The following is a 22,517-nucleotide window of genomic DNA, read 5'->3' as shown; positions in this document are numbered from 1 at the left end:
AAGGGAAGAGGAAGAGTTATTCTCCACAAACTTGCAGAAGTTTGCCATCAGGGCGACCTGCCATCAGATGGCCAAGAGTTTGGCCTGTCTGTGGGAGGAAGGGAGGAAACAGGAGATCAATCTCCCAGCGGAGTGGGTGTCAGAAATTGAAACAAAAATAGCCTCAAAGAGCAGCTGCCCTGCTTTGGCATCCCAGGCCAAACTGTTTAACACCTGGAGGTGGTTTTGCTAGCAGCGAGGGCCAGGAATGGGAAATACAGGAGCAAGGGGCTGGGAGTTATCCTATCACAGATGCAGCTCGCCCTGAAAGCTTTATATGGTAGAGTCAAAATTAGCAGATGGAAGGCCGGTAGGTTGAGAATACGCACCCTGTTTCTTCTTGGAACTCCTTCTCTTTAGCAGCCAGTGTGGAGGAGACCTGCAGGGGGCACTCTGGGTAGCAGAGCACAGGTACCAGTGCAGTAGGGTGGGGCTGCAGCAGCACCCAGGCCCTCCAAGCCCTGCGCCAGGCAGATTCTTTTGGCAGCAGCCAACTAGGGAGAGCCACTGCAATCTTCAGAGAAAGATGGCAGCTGTGAAACATTTCAGAAATTCTCCTCCATCTTTTAGCATCCCAGGGACAAAGTTGGAGCAAATGATTTACAGAGCAACTGTTTTGTTATTAACTTGCACCCTGTCTGTATCCTAGATGATGAATTGCTTGTATGGTGTGGACTTTGGGTGGTTATTTAACCTCTCTGTGCCTCAGTAAAAAATGGGGATAATAGAAGTAAAAGTACAGTCCTTGGGTCTGGCACATAGTATCTGCTATATAAATATTTGCTATTAGTGCTTGCCATGGCTTTTAAAACATGCTTCAGACACTGTCTAAATAACCCAGCCTGATTGTTGCTGAGGAGCAGCGTCAGGCTCACAGATCTATAGTTTCTGTAATTAGTTTTGACAGCGCTCGGACTTCAGGGAGCATCCTTTAATATCTCTGAAAACCTGTGGTTCTCTCCATGCTTCTGAAAGAACAGGTGTTTGAGACCAGCTCTTGGAGAGACTTTATCCATACTTAGGTTTAAGGTCTCAAGGTGGGGGGATGACTAGGAAAATTAAAGTTTTGATTTTGTCATCTATCACTAGTTTAAGTAGAGGTCCACATACACAGGTTTGGGTATCAAAGTGGTCTATGTCAGTGGTTCTCATCCAAGGGCAACCTGGTGCCACACCCCAGAGTGCATTGACAATTCTGGAGACCTTTTTTATTGCCACAAATCAGGGGCAGAGGTGCTCCTGGTGACTAATGGATAGAGCCAAGGATGCTGCTAAACAACGTAAAATGCACAGGACAGCCTCTCTCAACACTAAATTAATCTGGCCCTAAATGCCCATAGTGCGGAGATTGAGAAACCCTGGTCTATGTTTTTTCCTGCCCAGTCGTTTAGTGTAATTGATATATAGTCCTAATTTTAGCAAATCACATAGAAGAGCAATGGAAAAACTGAAAGGGAATCATAATATCCAATCTATCTGAGTCACTGGTTCTGAAGAAAAATGTAAACAGTGTGGTCATGTTTAAAAAATTAGCTGCCTATAAAGAATGACCTTCTCAGGTTATTCAATTTTAATTGCATATATTCCTGGGGCTCGCTAATCAGCTTATTTATTTTAGATATCTCGTAATGAGAAGGGATGGAAAATCTGGTTTGATAAAGACGCTCCAGAGGAGGAAATCATCCCTGATGGATATAATGACTCACTAGATACCTGCCACAAGCTTTTACTTATCAGGTGAGAATAGGTATTATCAGACCTAGAGCATCACTTTATAGTGTCAAATTACAGATCCCACCTCAGTGAGCTTACTTCACTATGTCCCAGTAGTTACTGTAATAGATGTATATGCTTCCAAACTGAAGTTTGGGATGGCAAATAATATGGTGAAAGGTATATTTTGATAATGTGTTAATGATAGTGCTTTTAGCAAAACACGTATGAAAAATATGTTTTTACTATTCACTTTGCTCATCATTTACCATTGAGTGAATCATTTATTGTTGAATTTACTTCTGTAAAAGAATAGATCTCACAGAGTTACAAGGCAATTAGTTTTTAAGCTAAAACCAAGAATATTGTACTGTTGAAACATATAAATGCTGTTTTGGCTATTAAAATGGAAGCAAAAGTTTGAAAGTGATGTTGAGGATGTTCTCACTTTTCATGTTTTCTCAACATGCAGTAGCTCAAAGAAGGCTTCTATATTGGAAGGTGTGTGTGTGTGTGTGTGTGTGTGTGTGGCGGGGTGTGTGTGTGTGGTGGTGGGCAACACAGAAGGGTAGAGTTGGGGGAGATGAAACCACCAAAAGAATAACAAAAAGATGTCGGATTATGTTGGAGTTGTTTTTGTCTCTCCTAATGTTATACCCCTGAGTTTTCTTAGAAAAGTTGTTTCCTGGTTGTTGTCACTCTTTGAGAGTGATCAAAGCTGTCAGCAGTGATGACCTCAGGACCTGCAGACTGCAAAATGGCTATTTGTTTTTATTTTATTAGAATAGATGTGTCTTATATCCATCATTTTAAAATTGAATCTATGTCAAATGAATAATGCAATCTACTAACAAAGAAGAATCCATAGCGCTTTTCTGTGATCTAAAAATATCAAATGACATTTATTTAATGTGTCATTGTGTGTAGAACCTGCTACAGTGTAGTCTACACAGATGGTATTAAATAAATGCTTGCTGATCAAGCTACTTCTAACACCATTGACATATTATCTCCCTCTGAAGACTGTAGAACCTTGAGTATGCAGCAGGCTAGCCCCCATCATGTACTGGACCTGGCAGAGGACACCTCCCCTTGCATCCCTGCTGAGTCCCTGGCATCAAGAGCAGGGCCTGATGTATAGTATTCACTCCATAAATATTTGTCAAAGAATGAATGTGCTCCTGTGTATTAGTTTGAATGAGGAATTGCTTACCTGAAGCTGATAGCTTAGTTACTAGGGATAATCACTGATGTGTTTTAAAAAGAAAATAACTAAAGCTTCAGAGTAGTTGCTGCTTCCTCTGAAAATGAGACGTTTGGATCAGTTGACTTCTACGTTCCCTTCTAGATTGGCAACAGAACTGGCCCTGACCTACTCCTTGCCAATGCCTAGCATCAAAACTATATGAATAAACTTGCATTCATCCAAGGATAGAAAACCTTGCCATCCATCTTACACATATCTGCATAAAGAAGGATTAGCTCACTATCCTTTTGCTAACTAACTATGTGTTCTTTATGTGCTTAGCATTAGATAGAATTTTTAAAACCTGAATTTATTTCCTCTAACGTGTGCTTTTCTAGGTCTTGGTGCCCAGACCGTACTGTTTTTCAAGCAAGAAAGTATATTGCAGATTCTTTGGAGGAAAAGTACACAGAACCAGTTATCTTAAATCTGGAGAAAACTTGGGAAGAAAGTGATACACGAACACCTCTGATATGTCTTCTGTCCATGGGATCTGATCCCACAATTCAAGTTGATGCATTGGCCAAGAAATTGAAGCTGGGTATGATCAGCAACCTATGAAATTTAGCAAAACCTCCATATTGTTGCCTCAAATTTTGCCTCTCATAATTTTATAGCTTATTCTTATAAATATATTGATAAAATTCATAAATATTAGAAAACTATTAAACTCCTTCTTTCCTCCCCTTTCAGATCTCCTGGAGTGAGTGTGTGATATAAATATCTTTGTGCAGAGAAGAACACACTCATCTACCATATACTAATTTTTTTAACATCTTTATTGGAGTATAATTGCTTTACAATGGTGTGTTAGCTTCTGCTGTATAACAAAGTGAATCAGCTATACATATACATACATCCCCATATCTCCTCCCTCTCGCATCTCGCTCCCACCCTCCCTATCCCACGCCTCTAGGTGGACACAAAGGACCAAGCTGATCTCCCTGTGCTATGTGGCTGCTTCCCACTAGCTATCTATTTTACATTTGGTAGTGCATATATGTCCATGCCACTCTTTCACTTTGTCCCAGCTTACCCTTCCCCCTCCCCATGTCTTCAAGTCCATTCTCTACGTCTGCATGGTATAACTCTCCATCTGTTTGTATCATCTTTAATTTCTTTCATCAGTGTCTTATAGTTCTCTGCATACAGGTCTTTTGCCTCCTTAGATAGGTTTATTCCTAGGTATTTTATTCTTTTTATTGTAGTGGTAAATGGGAGTGTTTCATTTATTTCTCTTTCAGATTTTTCATCATTAGTGTATAGGAATGCAAGAGATTTCTGTGCATTAATTTTGTATCCTGCTACTTTACCAAACTCATTGATAAGCTCTAGTAGTTTTCTGGTAGCGTCTTTAGGATTCTCTATGTATAGTATCCTCTCATCTGCAAACAGTGACATCTTTACTTCTTTTCCGATTTGGATTCCTTTGATTTCTTTTTCTTCTCTGATTGCTGTGACTAAAACTTCCAAAACTATGTTGAATAATAGTGGTGAGAGTGGGCAACTTTGTCTTGTTCCTGATCTTAGAGGAAATGGTTTCAGTTTTTCACCATTGAGAACAATGTTGGCTGTGGGTTTGTCATATATGGCCTTTGTTATGTCGAGCTGAGTTCCCTCAGTGCCTACCTTATGGAGCGTTTTTATCATAAATGGGTGGTGAATTATGTCGAAAGCTTTTTCTGCATCTGTTGAGATGATCATATGGTTTTTATTCTTCACTTTGTTAATATGATGTATCACATTGATTGATTTGCGTATATTGAAGAATCCTTGCATTCCTGGGATAAATCCCACTTGGTCATGGTGTAAAATCCTTTTAATGTGCCGTTGGATTCTGTTTGCTAGTATTGTGTTGAGGAGTTTTGCACTTATGTTCATCAGTGATATTGGCCTGTAGTTTTCCTTTTTTGTGACATCTTTGTCTGGTTTTGGTATCAGGGTGATGGTGGCCTCATAGAATGAGTTTGGGAGTGTTCCTCCCTTTGCTATATTTTGAAAGAATTTGAGAAGGATAGGTGTTAGCTCTTTTCTCAATGTTTGATACAATTGGGTGGTTTATTCTTAATGTGCTGAAAATCTAAATGTTGTTGGAATTGCCACTTGGGATCATCCAGGTTCAGCTCGTTATAACTATACCTTGTAGGGTTAATTCATTTATGTCTTTATAAAGATTATCAAAGTGATTGATTATGAATCCCTAAATCTACTCTATGAAATAAAACCTTGAACTTATTATCTAGTCAATGTAAACATGATACAAAATTAATTTAGTCATCTTTAAGTGGTTGCCACATGTCCGTCTTCACTAAGAAGTTCCTGTAAACTGTTAGCTTATGGTAGCATGGTCTGTGTTCACCCCTCTTTTCTCATCTGACTTTGCTCTGTTCATTGGCACCACACTGTTCTATGTTCTATATGGATCCATATTTGAATGGCCTCTTTCTTCTGTCTGAACACTGAAACCCAATGCAGAGAGTTCCCATGTTCTGTTGGCAAGTACTCATGGTTAAGTCTCATTAACCACCTTTAAAGTAGGCTGTTTTGCTCTGACATTCACTGCAGCATGCCAGTCATCTGTATTAGTCTAAGAGTGGTGTTTCTCTCATAGCCTTGGAGTTAGCACATCTTTTTGAGATTGACTCCTCCATGGATCTTTGTCCAGTTGCTTCTATGCCCCACTTCTGCATATAGATTCCTTTTTTCCTGTCTTGCCACAACCGATCTCCATGTGACAGAACTCATGGCTTCTGTTGGCTCATGAGCTTCACTACCTACATGTTCAGTACATTCAGCACTCCCAGTGTTACCGAACCAAACTTGGGTCCACTCACTCGCCACGCAGCAAAGCCAATTTACTGACCCAGGTTGTGGTGAAGGAAAGTACAGTGTTTATTGCAGGTTCCAAACAAGGAGAATAGGCAGTTCATGCTCAAAAGGCTTTCAGGGAAGGGTTTTTAAAGGTAACATTTGGAGTGAGAGCTGCAGGATGCATGACTTTCTTCTGATTGGTTGATAGTGAGGTAACAGGGTGGTGTTTCAGAAATCTTAATCATCAACCTCTGGTTCCAACCAGTCTGGGGTCTCCATGCTTTTGGTCTTCATGTAGTCACCATCCTCCATCTGGATGGGGGTCTTAGTTTCTTCCTAATAACTCAAAGGTATGCATCAGATTGTTATGTATATTCCTTGAGGAAGAGCTAGGACTTTTGTTTTATCACTGACTGTTGTTTAAGCTGTCATTACTTTTCTTGCTTAACTGTTTTTTTTTTTGTTTCTGTATCCCTCACTTCCCTAATTAGTAACTGCTTGAGTCTGTGTTTTGGAACTCAAGGAAGGCCTACAAGACTAAAGCATTTTTCAAAAAACAGGGAACGCAGAGGGGTTTTTGTACCTGGGATGGCCCCACGGGGTCCTGCTTGGTTTCACCAGGGAAATTCCCCTTACTCTTGGTCCCAGGTCCAAATATCCAATGAAGAAGTTCATTGGTTTTGCTTTGGTCGTGTCTCCTTTCTGGGCCAATCAGTGAACTGCTGCTGTGTAAATGGGTTCATAGCAAGAACCACATATATGGAGCTAGCGTGGAGGGCATTTCTTAAAATGGGATACTGTGCCTAGAAGAAGGGCAGTTCCCATTAGAGTTACCCTTTCAAGTTTACCTCAAAATAATGCTGTTGTCTAGGACAAGGGTTTAAGAACAGAATTAAGAAATTAACTCAAGGTCTCCTTTGGGAGAAATTATAACTATAACTCTAAATAAACACATAAAGCCAGAATGGTGCTATCACCTCGTATTATTATATGTTATCATACTGCTTTGCTTGGCAATTTGGTGATTCCATTTCTTGGTACTAAAGTGTTTTTCCAGAAATTGTTCAAGCTTCTATTGGTTTCTTTGTTAGGAAACACAGTAGATTTAATTTTGACACTGAAGGATCCAGTGAATTTTATAAAGAACTCTTCGCTCATTTTTAAGGAATGTTAGGAAGCATTATGCTGTTCACTGCTTTGGGTTAAAAAATCCACCAAATAGCTGTGAAAATGTGAAAGCATTATGTAGACAGAATGACGTATTAATCTCATCTCAACTAGAGATATTTTATTTGGGTAACTGGATAATAGATAATCATAGAATTCTCAAGGTGAATAGGATTCTGGAAATCCTGAAATCCAAGTACCTTATTTTACAGCTGGGGAAAGTAAGGTCTGGAGATAAGGCCAGAGAGCTAGTTGGTGACATATCTGATTCAGAACTTAATCTCTGGGCTTCCAAATCCCACTTCAGTGGTCTTTCTCTTTTATTCCCTCTCACTGTCTTTAGTGGATGAATTAAACAGTTACCTGACAGCAATTTGAGGGATGGGACCAAATCAAATAGGTTTTTGTAGAAAAGAAAAGAAGGAAACTTCTCACTGTGGAACCTGTCAGGCTCTGTGGTGAGTGATTCAGAGAAGATAAAGTCTGCACAAAAGCACTGGGTGCCTGGGAAAGAGGGAGAAAATAGTTGGATTTAGCATTAGAAAATCCTACTAGGAGCTTGGGTGAAGGAGAAAGGGGTCCCAAGGAAGGATGGATTTGAAAATAGAATCCAAACATGAATGAAAAAGGACAAACAAATAAAATATAAACCCACAAATATATAAAAGTAGGAATGAGAAAATGGGTATAACAAAGTATACAGATGAAAATAGTTAAATAAGATAATGGTATATAATTACAGTACTAAAGTTTTAAAATCTCATTAAAATGGACATTTGTAGAAAAATATAAACTTACAAAATTTTCTCAGAAAAGGTTGAAAAACCTGAATAGATGAATAATCAAGATGAAAAAAATTAGAAGTTTTAAAATTATTACCTCAGCAAAGACACTGGGCTTGGATGATTTTTTTGCTAAGTCCTTTAAAACTTTGACTGCTATATTCCATTCCATAACAAATAAAAAGAGGATACATTTTTCTCTTTATTTTAAGGGAATAGCATTATCCTGGTATCAAAAACAGACCAAGATAGTCACTGTATAAAAAAAAGAAAACCACAGATTGATCCTACTTATCAATATAAATGTAAGGACCTTAACCAAAATGCAAGCAGGAGAATTCTACGTAACATTAAAATAACATGCAGAAATTAATAATGTGCCTTGACCAAGTAGGATGCATAGACAAATCTGAGAAAGATACGGTTTTAAGAAATCTCATCACAGGAATAAGTGAATGACTTTTCCTTAAGTTATCATATTACCTCGATAAATGCTAAAAAGGCATTTTATAAAAATTCAACATTCATATTTGGTTTTTAAAAAATGGGAATAGGGACTTCCCTGGTGGTGCAGTGGTTAAGAATCTGCCTGCCTATGCAGGGGACACGGGTTTGAACCCTGCTCCGGGAAGATCCCACATGCAGCAGAGCAACTAAGCCTGTGCGCCACAACTACTGAGCCTTCACTCTAGAGCCCACGAGCCACAATTACTGAAGCCTACATGCCTAGAGCCCGTGCTCCACAACAAGAGAAGCCACTGCAATGAGAAGCTCACACACCACAACGAAGAGTTGCCCCTGCTCGCCACAACTAGAGAAAGCCTGTGTGCAGCAACGAGGACCCAACAGAGCCAAAAATAAATAAATAAATAAATAAACGGGAATAGAAGAATATTGTAATGATATGACAATTAATATGAACTTCAAACAACTTCGTGCTTTTTGGTGAACAACTAGAGACATGCCCATTAAAGTCAGGTACAAGATAAAGATGTCTGCTATCACCACTCTCATTTAGTATTGCTGTGGAGGATATAGCTAATGTATTGTAAGAATCATAAATAAAAGATATAACTACTGGAAAAGAGGGACAAAAATCATCATTATTCTCAGATAGCATAATTGTCTAACTAAGGAACACAAATGAATCAACTGGAAAACTATTAGACTTAACAGGATAGTTCAGTAAGGTGGCTGGTCACAAAATAAATATATTTTAAAAATCAATGGAGCATTCTTGTATAATAAAATGTAAAAATCCCATTCACTCTCTCAATAAAAATAAAACTGAGAAATGATCTTTAAAATACCTATTAGAAGAAAACTATAAAACTTTCTTAGAGACATGAAAGTAGACTAGAATAAATGGAGAGTTAAACCACATTCCCAGTATAAAGATTCAATATTGTAAAGATGTCAGTATTCTCTAAATTAATCTATAAATTGAATGCAAGTCTAATTGAAATTCCAATAGCATTTTTCCCCTAATTGGATAGTAGAGGGATCTTAGATCATCCAGAGCAATAAATGGACAAAAATAGCCAAGAAAACTTGAAAAGGAAAAAGAATAATGTGGAACAAGCCCAATCAGATTTTTAAAAATTTATCAAATGACAATAACTTAATCAGTGTAGAACTGGCTCAGAGGAGATAAACAGATCAACAGAGCAAAATGAAAGGCCCCAAATTAGACTCTAGTATATACAATAGTTTGTGATAAGACTGTGATAAGATTCACATTTTAAATCAGTGGAAGGAAAATGGATTAGTCAATAAACACTGTTGGCATAGCAGGTTAACTTCAGAAGAAAGAAAGGATTTTACCTCACATAAAACTAAAGTACATTCTAGGTTGATTAAGGTCTTAAATGGTTTAAACTATAAAAGAATAAAAAGAATATATTGATACTATTGGGGTGGCTAAGATTTTCTTAATCATAATACCAGAATCCAAAACCAGAGTAAAAGATAAGTTTGACTGGATGAAGTTTTAAAACTTCTGTATGTCATAAATAAAATTAAAACACAAATTGCTGTCGAATCCAAGTTTGTGTGCCCAATGCACAGCAAGGCCAAACAAACCGAAATGTTGGAGTTTGGAGCAGAGAAAGGTTTATTGCAAGGACCAAACAAGGAGTATGGGGAGGCTCATGCTCAAAAGACCCAAACTTCCTGATAGTTTCTGAAGAAGAGTTTTTAAAGGCAAAATTTTGGGTGAGGGCTGCAAGGTGTGGGATTTTCTTCTGATTGCTTAGTGGTGAGGTAACAGGGTGGTGTTCCAAGAAACGTGTACTTAGCCTGAAGTTACCATCCTTCACTTAGGTGGGGGCATTAGTTCCTGTAAGAACTCAAAGATATATTGTTACATATATCCCTTTAGGAGGAACTAGGACACTTTATCACTGCAGTATTGTTTCTTTTCTTTTCTTTTCTTTTTTAAAACATCTTTATTAGAGTATAATTGCTTTACAATGTTGTGTTAGTTTCTGCTGTATAACAAGGTGAGTCAGCTATATGCACACCTATATCCCCATATCCCCTGCCTTTTGTGTCTCCCTCCCACCCTCCTTATCCCACCTCTCTAGGTGGTCCCAAAGCACCAAGCTGATCTCCCTGCACTATGCAGCTGCTTCCCAGTAGCTGTCTATTTTACATTTGGTAGTGTATATATGTCAGTGTTACTCTCTCACTTGGTCCCAGCTTACCCTTCCGCCTCCCTGGGTCCTCAAGTCCATTCTCAACATCTGCATCTTTATTCCTGTCATGCCCCTAGGTTCATCAGAACCTTTTTTTTTTTTTACAGTCCATATATATGTGTTAGCATATGGTATTTGTTTATCTCTTTCTGACTTACTTCACTCTGTATGACAGACTCTAGGTCCATCCACCTCACTGCAAATAACTCAATTTCATTTCCTTTTATGGCTGAATAATATTTCATTGTATATATGTGCCACATCTTCTTTACCCATTCATCAGTCGATGGACACTTAGGTGGCTTTCATGTCCTGGCTATTGTAAACAGAACTGCAATGAACATAGTGGTACATGTCTCTTTTAGAATTTTGGTTTTCTCAAGGTATATGCCCAGTAGTGGGATTGCTGGGTCATATGGTAGTTCTATTTTTAGTTTTTTAAGGACCCTCCATACTGTTCTCCATAGTGGCTGTATCAATTTACATTCCCACCAACAGTGCAAGAGGGTTCCCTTTTCTCCACACCCTCTCCAGCATTTATTGTTTGTAGATTTTTTGATGATGGCCATTCTGACTGGTTTGAGGTGGTAGCTCATTGTAGTTTTGATTTGCATTTCTCTAATGATTAGTGATGTTGAGCATCCTTTCATGTGTTTGTTGGCAACCTGTATATCTTCTTTGGAGAAATGTCTATTTAGGTCTTCTGCCCATTTTTGGATTGGGTTGTTTGTTTTTCTGATATTGAGCTGCATGAGTTGCTTGTATATTTTGCAGATTAATCCTTTCTCAGTTGCTTTGTTTGCAAATATTTTCTCCCATTCTGAGGGATGTATTTCCTTCTTGTTTATGGTTTCCTTTGCTGTGCAAAAGCTTGTAAGTTTCATTAGGTCCCATTTGTTTATTTTTGTCTCTATTTCCGTTTCTCTAGGAGGTGGGTCAAAAACGATCTTGCTGTGATTCATGTCATACAATGTCATGCCTATGTTTTCCTCTAAGAGTTTGATAGTATCTGGCTTTACATTAGGTCTTTAATCAATTTTGAGTTTATTTTTGTGTATGCTGTTAGGGAGTGTTCTAATTTAATTCCTTTACATGTAGCTGTACAGTTTTCCCAGCATCACTTATTGAAGAGGCTGCCTTTTCTCCATTGTATACTCTTGCCTCCTTTATCAAAGATAAGGTGACCATATGTGCGTGGTTTTATCTCTAGGCTTTCTATCCTGTTCCATTGATCTATATTTCTGTTTTTGTGCCAGTACCATTCTATCTTGGTTACTGTAGCTTTGTAGTATACTCTGAAGTCAGGAAACCTGATTCCTCCAGCTCTGTTTTTCTTTCTCAAGATTGCTTTGGCTATTTGGGGTCTTTTGTGTTTCCATACAAATTGTGAAAGTTTTGGTTCCAGTTCTATGAAAAATGCCATTGGTTGTTTGATAGGGATTGCATTGAATCTGTAGATTGATTTGGGTAGTATAGTCATTTTCACAATGTTGATTCTTCCAATCCAGGAACATGGTATATCTCTCCATCAGTTTGTATCATTTTAATTTCTTATATCAGTGTCTTATAGTTTTCTGCATACAGGTCTTTTGTCTCCTTAGGTAGGTTTATTCCTAGGTATTTTATTCCCTTTGTTGCAATGGTAAATGGGAGTGTTTCCTTCATTTCCCTTTCAGATTTTTCATCATTACTGTATAGGAATGCAGGAGATTTCTGTGCATTAATTTTGTATCCTGCTACTCTACCCAATTCATTGATTAGCTGTAGTAGTTTTCTGGCAGCATCTTTAGGATTCTCTATGTATAGTATCATGTCATCTGCAAACAGTGACAGCTTTACTTCTTTTCCAATTTGGATTCCTTTTATTTCTTTTTCTTCTCTGATTGCTGTGACTAAAACTTCCAAAAGTATGTTGAGTAATAGCGGTGAGAGTGGGAAACCTTGCCTTGTTCCTGAACTCAGTGGACATGGTTTCAGTTTTTCACCATTGAGAACGATGTTGGCTGTGGCTTTGTCATAAATGGCCTTTATTATGTTGAGGTAAGTTCCCTCTATGCCTATGTCCTAGAGGGTTTTTATCAAAAATGGGTGTTGAATTTTGTTGAAAGCCTTTTCTGCATCTATTGAGATAATCATATGGTTTTTATCCTTCAGTTTGTTGATATGGTGTATCATGTTGATTGATGTGCATATATTGAAGAATCCCTGCCTTCCTGGGATAAACCACACATGATCATGGTGTATGATCCTTTTAACGTGCTGTTGGATTATGTTTGCTAGTATTGTGTTGAGGATTTTTGCATCTGTGTTCATCAGTGACATTGGCCTGTAGTTTTCTTTTTTTGTGACATCTTTGTCTGGTTTTGGCACCAGAGTGATGTTGGCCTCATAGAATGAGTTTGGGCATGTGTCTCCCTCTGCTATATTTTGGAAGAGTTTGAGAAGGATAGGTGTTAGCTCTTCTCTAAATGTTTGATATCATTTGCCTGTGAAACCATCTGGTCCTGGGCTTTTGCTTGTTGGATGATTTTTAATCACAGTTTCAATTTCAGTGCTTTTGATTGGTCTGTTCATATTTTCTATTTCTTCCTGGTTCAGTCTCAGAAGGTTATGCTTTTCTAAGAATTTGTCCATTTCCTCCAGGTTATCCATTTTTTTGGCATATAGTTGCTTGTAGTAATCTCTCGTGATCCTTTGTATTTCTGCAGTGTCAGTTGTTACTTCTCCTTTTTCATTTCTAATTCTATTGATTTGAGTCTTCTCCCCTTTTTTCTTGATGAGTCTGGCTAATGGTTTATCAACTTTGTTTATCTTCTCAAGGAACGAGCTTTTAGTTTTATTGATCTTTGCTATTGTTTCCTTCATTTCTTTTTCATTTATTTCTGATCTGATCTTAATGATTTCTTTCCTTCTGCTAACTTGGGGTTTTTTTTGTTCTTCTTTCTCTGATTGCTTTAGGTTTAGGTTAGGTTGTTTATTTGATATTTTTCTTGTTTCTTGAGGTAGGATTGTATTGTTATAAACTTCCCTCTTAGAACTGCTTTTGCTGCATCCTATAGGTTTTGTGTCATCGTGTTTTCATTGTCATTTGTTTCTAAGTGTTTTTTGATTTCCTCTTTGATTTCTTCAGTCATCTCTCAGTTACTTAGTAGTGTCTTGTTTAGCCTCCATGTGTTTGTATTTTTTACAGTTTTTTTTTCAGGTAATTGATATCTAGTCTCATAGCATTTGGTCGGAATAGATTCTTGATTCGATTTCAATTTACTCAAATTTACCAAGGCTTGATTTGTGACCCAAGATATTATCTATCCTGGAGAATGTTCCATGAGCACTTGAGAAGAAAGTGTATTCTGTTGTTTTTGGATGGAATGTCCTATAAATATCAATTAAGTGCATCTTGTTTAATGGGTCACTTAAAGCTTGTGTTTCCTTATTTATTTTCATTTTGGATGATCTGTCCATTGATGAAAGTGGGGTGTTAAAGTCCTCTACTATGATGTGTTACTGTCAATTTCCCCTTTTATGGCTGTTAGCATTTTCCTTATGTATTGAGGTGCTCCTATGTTGGGTGCATAAATATTTACAATTGTTATATCTTCTTCTTGGATTAAACCCTTGAGCATTATGTAGTGTCCTTCTTTTTCTCTTGTAATAGTCTTTATTTTAAAGTCTATTTTGTCTGATATGAGAATTGCTACTCCATCTTTCTTTTGATTCCTGTTTGTATGGAATATCTTTTTCCATCCCCTCACTTTCAGTCTGTAGGTGTCCCTAGGTCTGAAGTGTGTCTCTTGTAGACAGCATATATATGGGTCTTGTTTTTGTATCCATTCAGCCAGTCTATGTCTTTTGGTTGGAGTATTTAATCCATTTAAATTTAAAGTCATTATCGATATGTATGTTTCTATTACCATTTTCTTAATTGTTTTGGATTTGTTATTGTATGTCTTTTCCTTCTCTTGTGTTTCCTGCCTAGAGAACTTCCTTTAGCATTTGTTATAGAGCTGGTTTGGTGGTGCTGAATTCTCGTAGCTTTTGCTTATCTGTAAAAATTTTCATTTCTCTGTCGAATCTGAATGAGATCCTTGCTGGGTAGAGTAATCTTGGTTGTAGGTTTTTCCCTTTCATCATTTAAAATATGTCCTGCCACTCCCTTCTAGCTTGCAGAGTTTCTGCTGAAAGATCAGCTGTTAACCTTATGGGGATTCTATTGTTTGTTATTTGTTGCTTTTCCCTTGTTGCTTTTAATATTTTTTCTTTGTATTTAATTTTTGATAATTTGATTAATGTGTCTCAGCATGTTTCTCCTTGGATTTATCCTGTATGGGACTCTCTGTGCTTCCTGGACTTGATTGACTGTTTCCTGTCCCATATTAGGGACGTTTTTGACCAAAATCTCTTCAAATATTTTCTCAGTCCCTTTCTTTTTCTCTTCTTCTTCTTGGACCCCTATAATTCAAATGTTGGTGCATTTCATGTTGTCCCAGAGGTCTCTGATACTGTCCTCAACTCTTTTCATTATTTTTCTTTATTCTGCTCTGCAGTAGTTATTTCCACTATTTTATCTTCCAGGTCACTTATCTTTCTTCTGCCTCAGTTATTCTGCTATTGATTCCTTCTAGCCAGTTTTAAATTTAATTTATTGTGTTGTTCATCATTGTTTGTTTGTTCGTTAGTTCTTCTAGGTCCTTGTTGAAAGTTTTTGTGTTTTCTCCATTCCATTTCCAAGATTTTGGATCATCTTTACTATCATTACTCTGAATTCTTTTTCAGGTAGACTGTCTATTTCCTCATATGTTTGGTCTGGTGGGTTTTTACCTTGCTCCCTCATCTGCTGTGTATTTCTCTGTCTTCTCATTTTGCTTAACTTACTGTGTTTGAGGTCTCCTTTTCCCAAGCTTCAGGTTCGTAGTTCCCAATGTTTTTTGGTGTCTGCCCCCAGTGGCTAAGTTTGGTTCAGTGGGTTTTGTAGATTTCTTGGTGGAGGGGACTGGTGCCTGTGTTCTGGTGGATGAGGATGGATCTTGTCTTTCCGGTGGGCAGGACTGCGTCTGGTATTGAGCTTTGGGGTGTCTGTGAACTTATTATGATTTTAGGCAGCCTCTGTGCTAATGGGTGGGTTTGTGTTCCTGTCTTGCTAGTTGTTTGGCATGGAGTGTCCAGCACTGTAGCTTGCTAATCGTTGAGTAGAGCTGGGTCTTAGTGTTGAGATGGAGATCTTTGGGAGAGCTTTTTTCATTTGATATTACGTGGGACCAGGAGGTCTCTGGTGGACCAATTACCTGAACTCGGGTCTCCCTCCTCGAGGCTCAGAAATGACACCCTGCCAGTGCATGAAGACCCTGTCAGCCACATGTCTCAGAAGGAAAGGAAGAGAAACAAAGAAGCAAAGAAAGAAAGGAAGGAAAGAAAGAATGGGAAAGGAAGAAAGAAAGAAAAAACAAAGTTATTAACATAAAAAATTAAAAACTATTATTAATAATAAAAATATTAAAAGTAATTAAAAAAAGAAGGAAGAGAGCAACCAAACCAAAAAACAAACCCTCCAATAATAACAAGCGCTAAAAGCTATACAAAAAAAATGGGACAGACAGAACCCTAGGACAAATGGTAAAAGCAAAGCTATACAGACAAAATCACACCAAGAAGCATACACATACACATTCACAAAAAGAGGAAAAGGAAAAATATATACATATACGTATGTAAAAAAAAAAGGAAGAGAGCAATCAAATCAATAAACAAATCTACCAAGGGTAATAAGCTTTAAATACTAAGCTAAGATAAATATAAAACCAGAAACAAATTAGATGCAGAAAGCAAGCCCCAAGTCTACAGTTGCTCCCAAAGTCCACCGCCTGAATTTTGGGATGATTTGTTTTCTATTTAGATATTCCACAGGTGCAGGGTACATCATGTTGATTGTGGAGATTTAATTCGCTACTCCTTTGGCTGCTGGGCTAAATTTCCCTTTCTCTTCTTTGTCCTCACAGCTCCTGGGGTTCAGTTTGGATTTGGTCCTGCCTCTGCATGTAGGTCACCTGGGGGCATCTGTTCCCTGCCCAGAAAGGATGGGGTCAAAGTAGCAGCAGATTAGAGAGCTCTGGCTCACTCGAGCTGGAGGGAGGGAGAGGTACAGAATGTGGGGTGAGCCTGTGGCAGCAGAGGCCAGCATAACATTGCAACAGCCTGAGTTGCTCCGTGTGTTCTCCCGGGGAAGTTGTACGTGGATCACGGGACCCTGGCAGTGGCGGGCTGCACAGGCTCCTGGGAGGGGAGGTGTCGATACTGACCTGTGCTTGCACACAGGCTTCTTGATGGCTGCAGCAGCAGCCTTAGCGTTTCATGACCATCTCTGGTGTCCACACTGATAGCTGCAGCTCGCTCCCGTCTCTGGAGCTCGTTTAGGCAGTGCTCTGAATCCCCTCTCCTCGAGCACCCTGAAACAATATTCTCTTGCCTGTTAGGCAGTTCCAGACTTTTTCCTAGACTCCCTCCGGCTAGCTGTGGTGCACTAGCCTCCTTCAGGCTGTGTTCATGCATCCAACCCCAGTCCTCTCCCTGGTTCTGAACTCGGAAGCCCAAGCCTCAGCTCCCAGCCCCCACCTGCCCAGGTGGGTGAGCAGACAAGCCTCTCAGGCTGGTGAGTGCTGGTTAGTACTGATCCTCTGTGCAGGAATCTCTCCACTTTGCCCTCTGCACCCCTGTTGCTGCACTGTCCTCCGTGGTTCTGAAGCTTCCCCCCTGCCCATCCCCTGTCTCCACCAGTGAAGGGTCTTCCCAGTATGTGGAAACATTTCCTCCTTCACACCTCCCAGACTTTTGCGAAGTCTGAGGTCTTCTGCCAGCGTTCAGTATGTGTTCTGTAAGAGTTAGTCCACATATAGATGTATTTTTGATGTATTTGTGGGGAGGAAGGTGATCTCCACATCTTACTCCTCCACCATCTTGAAGGTCCCCTGTATTTAATTTTTGATAGTTTGGTTAATATGTGTCCCAGCATTTTTCTCTTTGGGTTTATCCTGTATGGTACTCTCTGTGCTTCCTGGACTTGATTAACTATTTCCTTTCCCATGTTAGGGAAATTTTTGACTATAATCTCTTCAAATATTTTCTTGGTCCCTTTCTTTTTCTCTTCTTCTTCTGAGACCCCTGTAATTCGAATGTTGGTGTGTTTAATATTGTCCCAGAGGTCTCTGAAACTGTCCTCTTTTCATTCCTTTTTCTTTATTCTGCTCCCTGGCAGTTATTTCCAGCATTTTATCTTCCAGCTCAGTTATCTGTTCTTCTGCCTTAGTTATTCTGCTATTGATTCCTTCTAGAGTATTTTTAATTTCAGTAATTGTGTTGTTCATCACTGTTTGTTTGCTCTTTAGTTCTTCTAGATCCTTGTTAAATGTTTCTTGTATTTTCTCCATTCTGTTTGCAAGATTTTGGATCATGTTTACTATTATTACTCTGAACTGTTTTCAGGTAGGTTGCCTATTTCATCTTCATTTGGTCTTGTAGGTTTTTACCTTGCTCCTTCATCTGTAACATATTTTTTTGTTGTTTCATTTTTTTTTTTTTGATGGGTGGTGCTGTATTCCTGTCTTACTGGTTGTTTGGCCTGAGACGTCCAGCACTGGAGTTTGCAGGCAGTTGGATAGAGCTGGGTCTTGGTGCTGAGATGAGGACCTCAGGGAGGCCTCACTCTAATTGGTATTCCCTGGGGTCTGAGGTTCTCTGTTAGTCCAGTGGTTTGGACTTGGAGGTCCCACCACAGGAGCTCAGGCCCAACATCCGGCCTGGAAACCAAAATGCCAGAAGCTTTGTGGTGTGGTTAAAAAAAGAAAAAAAAAGGAAAAGAAAGAGAAAAAGGAGCAGTACAATATCAAAGAATAAGAAACAAAATAAAATTAGAAAGATAAAAAATATATTAGGGAAAATAAAACTATAATTGACACAACTGCAACAAGGTAAAATAAAACTACAACAGAAAAAAGAAAAAAAATGGGGTGGGTGGGAGGAAAAAGCCAAAGGAGAGAACAATAACAAAGTATAAAGAATAAAATAAAATTAAAAAATGAAAGATTTATTAGGAAAGATAAAAATATAAAAGAATCAACAACAATCACTCAACAAGGTAAAACAGAACCCCAATCTAAAAGGGGAAAAAAGAAAAATAAATAAATAAATAAATAAATAAAAGCCTTGGCTATGGGGGCAGAGTTTAGGTGGAGGTGGAACTTAGGCAGGGGTGGGGTGGGACCTCGGTGGGTGGAGGGGCTAACGTTTGTGCGTGTGTCGTGGCCTAGGCTCAGGATCCATGTAGTAAGAAAAGGTCTTGGGGTGGGGCTTAGGCTGGTGATATTCAAGAGTGGGGTGGGGCCTCTGCTTAGGACCTGAAGGGAAAGGGAGAGGCAGCACGTGGAAAGGAGGGCCTCTAGAGTGTGGAGTTCTGGAGTTTGGAAGTAGGGCCCTGAGTGAGGGTGTGTGGGTGGCGTTTAGGCCCAGCATATTGGAGGGGCTCTCTGAGTGTAGAGGTAGGGCCCTGGGTGGGGGTGTAGGGGTGGGGCTTGGGTTCTGCGTTGCAGGAGGGAGGCTCCAAGGGCAGAGGATTAGGCCCAGGAGCCCAACAGCCTCCCTGGTGCCTAAGTGGACAGGGAAAGCACTGGCTGCATACCCTTCCGTTCCTTTGCACCCTTCCCCACTGTCTCCCCTAGGGTCTCCCTTGTCGCCGCTGGACCCCTAACCATGGGTGGGTCCCTCTGGGTGTAGGAACTCCTCCCCTCCCCCAGCCACCCCTCAGGGGTGTCAGTCCTATAGGTCTGGGCTTTACTTTTGCTCCCCCTTTCCTCCCTCCCACTCCCTCAGGACCCACATGGCTAGAGGGGGCCTCAGTGGGCAGAGGATCAGGCTCAGGATCTCAGCAGGTTCCTGGGGGCCCAAGCAGGCAGGGAAAACCTGGTTATGCTCCCTTTTGATCCTTTGCTCTCCCAATGGTTCCTCAATTTCCCCCTTTGGGTGTGGGATACCTTCCCCTTCCCCAGCCACCCCTCAGGGGTGCCAGTCCTGTCCCACCTCCACTTCTCCTCCCCCTTCACGCCCCCCATGCCCTGTGTCCTACCAGTCGCTGGGGGTTCCTCCCATCTCCTTAGGTGTCCATGGTCCCCCACCGGTGCCTGGTAGGCGCCCTAGTTGTGAGGAGACGCGAATTCCACATCCTTTTAGTACGCCATGTTGACTCTGCCCCCTCTGCACTACTGTTTTCTGACTGCTTTTGTTTCTGCATTCCCTCACTTCCTTAATTAGTAACTGTTGGAATCTGCCCTTTGGAACTCAGGGAAGGTCTAGAAGACTGAAGCATTTTTCCTACAGACAAGAAATGGGGGACACAGAAAGGCTTTTCTTATCTGTTTGGTTTCAAAAAAAAGATAAAAGTGTGGGTTGGGAATCACAGCATTCTTATTTCAGCTGGAGACACTGGCAGTCCTTTTTTTATATATATCATGAATCTTTAAAATGTTTGTATGCTTTGTCTCAACTAGTCTACATGTACTAATTTATCATAAAAACAAACTGAAAGATACACATCAAGACTCATATATAAGGATGTTTAATCTAGTGCTATTTATAGTATTGAAAAATTGAAAGTGTCTTAAATACACAGAAGGATAGTGGCTGAATTGACAAGAATGCATCAACATGATGGAACATTGTGCCGCCATTAAAAACTATTTCCCAATAATATTTAATGACAATAAAATACAATGTACTGTTAAAAAGTAGAGATATAAAATGACATATATATGTATTATTATACATATATATAATTTTTAATATAGATAGGTCTACAATCTCTTATTCAAAGTCCTTGGGGTCAGATACATTGCAGGAATCAGAATTTTCCACCTTTTAGAAAGGTAGTATTTCATATATTATATAATACATTGTAGATGAAAGTATTAATATTCATAAAGATAGTGATAAATAAAGACTATAAATAGGCTCATATCCATTCAGGTCAGCTTTTGCCACCAAAGTGATTTTGTGGCAAAACTGTCAGCTTTCAGATTGTTTTGAATTTTGAAATGAGGGTAAGTGGTTGTGGACTGTGCATACTAAAAAGATTAGAATGAAGATCTTTATGGAAGGAAATTGGTGGCTTTTATTTTCTTCTTTATAGTCTCCTATATTTTACAAAGCTTTCACCATAAGCCTATATTATTTAATTAGATTTTTTAAAGTTTTAAAAAGAAAGAGGAAAAGTGAAAGACACTCAAGCCTAATTTTGGGAAGATATAGAAAGGCAGTTGAAATCTTACTAGTGTCTCTGAAATATAACCAACCAGCCAAACAAACAAACAAAAAAACCCCCAAAACCACACACACACACAACCCCCCCCAAAATCCCATACCACCAAAGAATAATCATGCTGCATTACCTGCAAAATAATTCCTACAACATCCTCTGCATCATTCCTTCTCTTGGTAGTCCCCATCATGATGTTCTGGCAGCTTTTCCCACCCCCTCTGGAAATTCAGCCTGCACTGCCACTTATCTCACTGGCCTCTGTCATTTGGGATTCTTTCCTTCCTCAAGTGCAAAGCTTCCTCACTTTTCCAATGTCAATCAACCTAGTGTTTCCAGACTATTCAGAAGTTTATCAAATATTTATCAATTTCTGTTAAAAATGAAGAAAGATTGCAGATTAATAACTTAACCTTCCACCTTAAGCAACGAGGAAAAGAAGAGCAAACCCAAAGCAATCAAAAGGAAGGAAATAATAAATATTTGAGTGGGAAAAAATGCAAGAGGGAATTAAAACACAATAGAGAGTCATCCAACCAAAAGTATCTTCTTTGAAAAGATCAACAAAAGTGGCAAACTTTTGTTTTGACTGACCAAGAATAAAGGAGAGAAGACTAAGATAACTAAAATAAGGAATGAAGGAGGGGTATCAATGAAAATAATCAATAAACAATCTATCATAAGTATAATAAGAATAGAAAATAATAAGAATAGAAAAGAGTTTTATTTGAGTCAAACTGAGGACTAAAGCCAGAACAGCCTCTCAGATAACTCAGAGGACCTGCTCTGGAGAAGCATGGTTTTCAGCAGTTTTGTGTCTTGTCAGAACCAAGAACACCAAACAAGTCAGAGATACATTCCTTCAAGGTTTCAAGAAAAACAGATCAGCAAGTACGTAGTGAGTCAGTATGGCCTTGGCACCTGGGAGGGGAGTCTTATCATCATTGATAAGGAGTACAGCATTGGCATCCCAGGAAGGGAGGCATTTATAAAATCTTTATTTTTAACATGGACATTCTTTAATTCTGGTCAATGTGTCCTTCTCCGTGATAATTAGAGCAGCTGTACAATGTATGTCTGATAGGCCACAAACAGGCTGCTTTAGTTAGCATAAATTCAAGTAAACTCATGTATAAGCCAGAATGACATTGCCATATCTCAATATGTGAAATTTTCTTTTATCAAGGGACATCTCTATTGACCTGACAAAAATAAAAAGGATCATAACGTAATACTATGGACACTTATGCAACAAATTAGATAGCCTAGATGAAATGCACAAATTATTGGAAAGAGACAACTACTGAAACTGACTCAAGAAGAAATAGAAAACCTGAATACATCTATAAAAAGTAAAAAGAAAGAAAAAAGAATGAAAAGAAATGAAGACAGCCTAGGACACCTCAGGGACAACATTAAATGCAACAACATTCATAGTATAGGGGTCCCAGAAGGAGAAGAGAGAGAGAAAGGACCTGAGTAATATTTGAAGAGATTATACTCAAAAACTTCCCTAACATGGGGAAGGAAATAGCCACCCAAGTCCAGGAAGCACAGAGAGTCCCAAGAAGAAACATGCCAAGACACATGGTAATCAAATTGACAAAAATTAAACACAAAGAAAAATTATTGAAAGCAAGAAGGGAAAAACAACAAATAACATAAAAGGGAACTCCCATAAGGTTAACAGCTGGTCTCTCAGCAGAAAATATACGAGCCAGAAGGGAGTGGCATGATATATTTAAAGTGACGGAAGGGAAGAAACTACA

At 39.1% G+C, this 22,517-nt stretch overlaps 1 protein-coding gene across 1 annotated transcript in view; it reads left to right on the top strand.

Annotated features, from left to right (window-relative positions):
- Positions 1-22,517, top strand: part of DNAH8 (dynein axonemal heavy chain 8) — a 337,542-nt gene that overhangs the window by 240,076 nt on the left and 74,949 nt on the right. Inside the window, exons 81-82 of the mRNA XM_060111640.1 lie at positions 1,658-1,776; positions 3,337-3,539. Of these exons, the coding sequence (XP_059967623.1) occupies positions 1,658-1,776; positions 3,337-3,539 (322 nt within the window). The remainder of the gene's footprint in view (positions 1-1,657; positions 1,777-3,336; positions 3,540-22,517) is intronic.

This window comes from Mesoplodon densirostris, chromosome 10, assembly GCF_025265405.1.
Source record: "Mesoplodon densirostris isolate mMesDen1 chromosome 10, mMesDen1 primary haplotype, whole genome shotgun sequence".
Lineage (NCBI taxonomy): Eukaryota > Metazoa > Chordata > Mammalia > Artiodactyla > Ziphiidae > Mesoplodon > Mesoplodon densirostris.
The sequence above is the reverse complement of the archived record's forward strand: the minus strand, read 5'-3'. Positions and strand labels throughout refer to the sequence as shown.